Here is a 6,742-nt window from a genome sequence, read left to right as displayed (position 1 = left end):
CGAAAACCTAATATGATGGAAGACTATAAGCCACGAGTCAGGGAAGACTCTACGAGGAGGAAAGAGTTCGATGACAAAGAGGGCAAAGAGGGAGAAAGGTGGGACAAAAAACGTTCTATACACAAACTCTTTTCCTTGGAAGCATTTCCTAGCTCCTTTTCTTGTTCGGGCCTTTGTTCACCGGTGGAGGGGTGTGCGATAGTATTTCAATACTTCGATCACGATGCGATACCATCTTAATTGAGGTTCGATACACTATCAATGAGGAGAAGGCGGGGGGGGGGGGGGTAACTCGAATGGGACTGCGGCTGATACGAGGGGTATTTTCTCTCCGTGTACCCGAAAGTTGAATAAATTCAATTCTTATTCGCTATTTTTAGGCGACCTGCTCAACGCTGACGTTTGCGACCCAGCGCCGGTGCTGAGTGTGCGCGTCAACGCCCTCGTGGTCCTGGACACGACGTGGACTCGGACGGACGCCTTTGCTTTCCTCGCGTGAGTGGATGACGACACGAGGACATGCCGGGCGTCTCTTTTAATGCGGTCCTGTCTTGCGGGTTTGCCTACCGATTCGCCATGATCCCTAACGAGTATGCAATCCAATAAAGCATTCCGGCAAAGCCAAAATGCAGAAGAATGCGAGGAAGAAGAAAACGGAAATCACTATGTTTTTACATGGAACTTCCGTTTTGTTGTTCTCTGCATTTTTCTGCATTTTAGCTTTACCGGAATGCTTTATCCCGTAATACTGGAGCAGCGCATTAAGAGAAACACCTGGTGTGCGCGCGATATCTCGAGCCCTGGACTCGGACTGGTTGACATCGCCTGCCCCCTCAGGACGCTGACAAGCGTAGTCGGCATCGACGTCGGTCTCTTCGGCTCCCGGATCGCCGTGATGAACGGCGGGGTTGGCGGCCCCACGGGCGGCCACTGGATCGTCAACTTCACCGACAGCCCCGTGCAGCTGGCCACCGAGTGGGCGCGCGTCGACGCCGTGGACGACATCTGGCCGACGTACCTCGACCTGCCGTGGACACTCATGGCGGTCATCGAGCACATGCAGGCCAAGGCCGAGGCCGAGTCGGCGCGCGGCACCGCGGGCAGCACCCACGGCGACGTCGTGGTCATCCTGGCCACAGAGTCCACCGTCAGTGACACGGACCTGCGCCACGCCAAGGCCCTCGTGCCAAAGCTCAAGGAACTCAACCCAGGTGTGTAGAAGATTGGCAGTAAAAGTAGATCCGGCCTTCAACTACACCTTGTCGTGAAGGCGAAACGCATGGCGCCACCGTTTTCAGGCCAGCCCTACTCTTATGAAAACGAAGTTATTCTGTCCCTATCCAGATACCCGCTTGCTGTACATCGTCACGGAGATGGGTGAAGCCCGATTCCAGGAGCTCGTCAACCTCAACCTGGAATGGGAAGACGCTGTTGTCGTGGTTGACGATCTTTCGCCGGCCTCCGTCGCGCATGCGGTCACCAACCAACTCCGCGAGGGTAAGCACGAGCGTAACCGCGCACCAGAGACAGTCTCGGCGTACAGTGTATTTCGACCAACGGAGGAAGAAGAAGAGCGGGTAGAACGTGAAGGTTCCTGATTGGCCGAGCGCTTACCCCCACCGGCGTGACGTACAGGGTGGTCCACAGACCCCTTCCTTTATTTTGCTTATTATTGTACCGCATGCAGGCGTGCGGGCGGGCTTGCCTATCGTCACTCACTACGGCGCCTTATGGCCCCGTGCGACTATGCAACCCGGTCGCACGCCTGCATCCGGTACAGTATAAGCAAAATAAAGGATGGGGTCTGTGGACCACCCTGTAGAGGCGGGAAGCTCTCGACCAATCGGTAACGTTTATGTTCTACCCGCCCTTCTTCTTCCTCTGTTAGTCGAAGTACACTATTAGTGTGTGTCTGATTGGTTCTGGCTGTGCAGCGCCGGGCCGGCTCGTGCCCCCGGAGTGCGTGCTGGCGCAGGGCGGCGCCTCTCTGGGCGCCTCCAGCACGGCCCGGCCGGCGGGACACGTCCCCGTCGGCAGCCCCGGCGCCTGGCCCGTGCAGCACGGCGCGCACGTCTGGGCCGCCCCCGGGGTGCGCCGCCCCCAGGCCCGCGGCGCCCGCCCCCGCGACGGGGCGGCCTCCCCGGGCGGCGGTTGGGGCGGCGGCCAGCTCGAGGACTACGTCTCACCGGGACAGCTTCGCCTGTACCGGATCAACTCGGTTTACCTTCGGCCCGGGCATCCAGCGAGCGTGCAGGTACCAACTAAAAGACTGCAAGAATGATGGAAATTTCTCAGAGAAGATTTTTTTTTTTTTTTTTGCCCTTTCTGGATGCTTGGGTGGGTGCTCACCTTCATGCGCTTGCTCCGCTTGCAGATCGTGGGCGAGGACTACGGCGACCTGCGCCTGTGCGTGTGGCGGGGCGCCGCACCCGGGGGCCCCACGGCCGCCATGAGGGCCGCGCTCCGGGCCGAGGAGGACGGCGGCCTGGACGACGAGGACGTCGACGGAGCCCCGCAGGTGGAGTGCGTCAACATGGAGGGCTCCGGGGAGGGCAACGTGACCATCGGCGAGCCGTGCGCCGGCGGATGCGCGCCCCTGTACGTCAGCGTATACGGCACCAAGTCGTACTTCAAGTGCACAGGTACAGTACGGGCAGTGGAGGTAGGGATTTTAATTTTCCAAACTAGTAGTAGTGGGAAATTTTTCATTTTTTTTGACTTCTTTATTTTTTTGTGAGAAGTTTCATTTATTTATTTTCTCAGTTATTCTGAAAATATTTCAATGTCTGGAAAAATTTTGGACTTTAAACTCCCTAGGTGGAGGCCATGACCCGCCCTCAAACACGTCCTCATGAGTGGTCAATGTGTATTGCCATCCGCAAAAAGCTATACATGACCCCTGTGACCCTTCATATATAAGACAAGGGAAACTATGAACACAAAATGAATTTTGTGCTAAGTAGGAAACTCGTTCTTAACCAAACCACGGTAGTTCTTCAAAATCAGTTCCTGCTTTTATCTCAGAGTAATGGAGAAGTGTGTGTATAGGGTGATCGAGGGTTTTCCGTGGCGATAAAAGGTACATTTAAAACGCCCGCGCGCTCACTGTGAAGTAGTTACTATGTCCGCCCACAGATATAGCAGCACGGATGGCGCCACCATAACCTCACGCACTCCTCCACCGTCACAGCACTTGCAAGTTTTTAGGAGGATCTGTTAAGTAAACTCATTAAAATGCTTCGGTAGCGACTCTAAACATGTTAATAAAACAGTTTCATTAACATCTCATAAGTTCAAAGATGCATGCATCATCCATTTTCGTTGCTTAACTACGTTTTTCAACACGCTCAAAATAAGCTCTGGTCTGGGACTTAGAATGAAAACGCAAAATTTGTTAAGAGTGCTCAAAATTATACTATAGTGTATTTCGACTAACGGAGGAAGAAGAAGAGCGGGTAGAACATAAACGTTACCGATTGGTAGAGAGCTTCCCGCCTCTACGTCACGCCAGTAGTGGGGGTATGCGCTCGGCCAATCACGGACCTTTATGTTGTACCCGCTATTCTTCTTCCTCCGTTAGTCGAAATACACTATTAAACCTGAAAAAAGGTTCATTGCTTTAATTGAGACCAGCGTTCCCGCTTTACAGTGGTACTATTGTCATGTGTGTAGGTGTTGTGTGTTCTGAGATGAAAACAGGAACAGAAAAAGGGTTACACAGCACTGAGAACAATACTCGTTCTTCCTACCAACGAGAAGGGAAAGTGGGTTGGTAAAGAACGAGTAAAAATTGTGCACACTCGTCTGAGTACGGCAAGGTGCCACAAACCAGCACAGGCTAGCCCTCCTGGGGATCGATACTGCGGTTGGTGTTTTCAACGCGACTGGGCCCTGCTTCTGTTTCAGAGGACGATTGCCGGTACCCGGACGAGATGAGGTACTTGTTGCGGCCCAGCGGCGTGCTGTGCGTCGGCGCCGAGCCCGTGGCCGCGCCGGCCTCCGCACCGCTCCGCACCTCCCCGTCAGTCCCGCTGTGCGTCGCTGGTCTGCTCCTACAGGTGCTGCTCGTGCTGGCCGTCAGATGATGCCCGTGAGCAAATGGGCACATTTGACTGTTTTTGTTTTCCTAACCAGCCCATGTCATTAGTTGTAACATTGTCAGTTCGACACTTTGGTCCTCAGTAGACGGGAAGAAATGAATTAACGAGCGAGAGGATAATTTGAAGTACGAAGACTGGTACTGCAGCGGATTGACGGGTCGAAGCCTCGGGAATGGCACGTATTTTATTGTCTACTTTACTCATCAACTGCCATAAACATAATTTATTTGAGAAAAATATAATTTATAGTCTTTAGTTTAGCCAATGTAAAGGTATAAATACACTAGCCTAGCATGTAGAAACACTAATTTGTTTGGTGTCCCTCAATTATTTATTTCATCAAATAAAAAATAATGAGAGTAACAGTTCATAAACTATACATTCTCTTTTTATGTGTACTCCAATAGTGCTTGTTGAAGTTAAATACATTAACAATTCAAAACAAAAATAAGTCTTTGATTCCATAAAAAAAACTACAAATTAACACATGCCAAGATAAGGCAAATTAACAATTTACAAATAATGAGAGTATTCAGGTACGGACAAGACACATGGTGAAACAGCGCAAAGTGGCGCCTTGTAATTATTACTAGAACATGAGAGGAAAGCAAAGATATAGGGAGACACAACTAGGAGCGAGCTTTTCTTATGGGAGCTCTTCTGCACCACTACCTCCTCAGCTACCCCCGCAACACATGGGCCGGCTGGGTCCCGCCTATCCCTTTGCGTGGACCCTCGGAAGCAGGTAGCCAATCCACCACCGCCGCAACATCTCCTCAGAAAAGCTCGCTCCTGGCTGTGTTTCTGTATAGGCGGGGTCGGCGCACATCCCCTCGCCATCTTACCTACCTCTCACATTTACTTCCTAATTCTACACATACACTGAGATTCACTGCTGCATACTAATCGCAAAGGTGTCCATTTCACTCTGTAATTCTTTTTTCTCAATACTGCTTACCTCACTTAATCTCTTACGCTGGCCCTTAACAACTAACGTTAGCTGACAACATCACCGCGTGTGCGTTTCAATCCTGGAGTTGATTAACTGTTGTGTAGGACGTCTCCGTATCACCCCAAGGCAGTTCGCGCAATCGCACCTGCGGGCGCCGCCGTAGGTATGGGGCGACGACACTTCGCCGACAATCTCCACCTCGGCGTCGTCCTCGGCGCGTCCGTCGGGGTCCTGGCCGCTGACGTGCGTGAGCCGCAGGTTAAGCAGCATCGAGGCCAGGTGCTCGAGGCGGTCGAGCGGCACCACGCCCATGTGCTGCGCCTCCTGGTGCGTGCGCACGGCCGCCTTGTCGGCGAACTGGCGCCAGCAGAGCCGACACACGGCTTCCCCCTGCGCGGCCGAGGCGCCGAGGAGCGCCACGTCGAAGAGGAGGCCGTCGTGGCAGCGGCGGGCGTGCGCAAGCAGCGTGTCCTCGTCGCGAAAGTGGACCTGGCACGCCCCGCACTGCACGTCGCCCGCGGTGCCGCCGTGGGCCTCGAACATGTGTGCGTCCAGGTCGTGGCTGGTCATGAGCACGGCCTCGGACTCGGGGCACATCAGGCACGGCAGGCACGGCTGTCTGGGGGCGGTGGCCGCCGAGGCCCTGTGGACATGGCTCTGGGGGACAAGACTCAACTGTTCAGTGTCCAGCAGAGGCGTCGAGTGCGGATGTACTGCAGCAGTTTGGGGGGAGTTAGTCTGGAGGATCGGGGTTGCTAAGAGTTCGGCGGCCTCTTCGTCGTCCTCGCTTTCCTGGCGTGATGAACGCAGAGGTGCTCCGCTCGTGGGGGGTTCATTCAGAGGTGACAAGGGAGGCGGCGAGTGCGTCTGGTGGGCAACGCGCTGCGGTGACAAAATCGGCGGTGCGTCGATGCGGCGGTAGATCTTTCCCTGTGGTGACAAATGTGGCATTCCATCAGAACTGGGCGCGTCAGGCGGTGACGACAAATTTGGCGGGGCATCCTCTACCTCCATTTGTAGCTCCTTGATGGGGCGACACCGAAGTCTCCCCTGGTTGTCGCTGGTGGTGGACGGACCGCTCGCCCCGACAGGTGTCACGTTCTCTGAAGAGCAATCCATTTCACTAGAAGAGTCACTCTCCTGATCACGTACAGTCTCCCGCGCGCAGTTCGGGGGTGGCTCTACCGCCGTGGACTCCCCTTCCTGCTGTTCGCCGTGCTGTTCGCCGTCCTGGTCACCGTCCTGGTCGCCGTCCTGGATGTCGCCCTGGATGCCGTCCTGGATGCCGTCCTGGTCGCCGTGCTGCTCGCCTAGCGAGTAACCCTGCGAGTCAACTTGCACGACACCTACCGGGTCACCGTGCTGGCCACCGAGCTGGTAGCAGTGGCAGAGCTTGTCGCACTCCACCACTGTGTCACACTCCAGACAAATGGTCAGCTGAGCCACGAAGCTGTCGGACAGCGGGGCGCTTTCGACTAGGTCGTCGCACTCGTGCAACCCCCGGACTGCGTCGTTGTGGTTCACCATGGCCCCGCACCTCGCGCACGCCGAGGGCTTCTGGTCGGTGTCGTCGTTATTCCCCTGGCTTCCTTGTTCGGCGTCCTGTAGGCCGGTGCGCGGCTGGCTTCCCTGTTCGGCATCCTGTAGGCCGGTGCGGGGCTGGCTTCCTGCTTGTCCGGCGTCCTGTAGG

The 6,742-nt window shown here is 55.0% G+C and overlaps 2 protein-coding genes across 3 annotated transcripts in view; one reads left to right on the top strand and one right to left on the bottom strand.

Annotated features, from left to right (window-relative positions):
- The window catches only part of LOC113217637 (uncharacterized), a 15,998-nt gene extending 11,519 nt beyond the window's left edge, over positions 1 to 4,479 (top strand). The window contains exons 7-12 of the mRNA XM_052263693.1: positions 381 to 495; positions 838 to 1,211; positions 1,345 to 1,497; positions 1,935 to 2,254; positions 2,375 to 2,642; positions 3,907 to 4,479. Coding sequence (XP_052119653.1) covers positions 381 to 495; positions 838 to 1,211; positions 1,345 to 1,497; positions 1,935 to 2,254; positions 2,375 to 2,642; positions 3,907 to 4,085 — 1,409 coding nt within the window. The 3' untranslated portion in view covers positions 4,086 to 4,479. The remainder of the gene's footprint in view (positions 1 to 380; positions 496 to 837; positions 1,212 to 1,344; positions 1,498 to 1,934; positions 2,255 to 2,374; positions 2,643 to 3,906) is intronic.
- The window catches only part of LOC113217631 (uncharacterized), an 11,563-nt gene continuing 9,124 nt past the window's right edge, over positions 4,304 to 6,742 (bottom strand). The window contains exons 2-3 of one of the 2 annotated variants that reach the window (XM_052263696.1): positions 6,061 to 6,699; positions 4,304 to 5,982 (exon numbers count right to left, since the gene is read on the bottom strand). In XM_052263696.1, the coding sequence (XP_052119656.1) occupies positions 5,110 to 5,982; positions 6,061 to 6,699 (1,512 nt within the window). In that variant the 3' untranslated portion in view covers positions 4,304 to 5,109. Of the gene's footprint in view, positions 6,700 to 6,742 lie in introns of both variants that reach the window. The other variant, XM_052263695.1, reaches the window with a different exon arrangement.

This window comes from Frankliniella occidentalis, unplaced genomic scaffold (assembly GCF_000697945.3).
Source record: "Frankliniella occidentalis isolate FOCC.00 unplaced genomic scaffold, Focc_3.1 Scaffold13, whole genome shotgun sequence".
Taxonomy (NCBI): Eukaryota; Metazoa; Arthropoda; class Insecta; order Thysanoptera; family Thripidae; genus Frankliniella; species Frankliniella occidentalis.
This window is presented reverse-complemented; position numbering and strand designations above follow the sequence as displayed.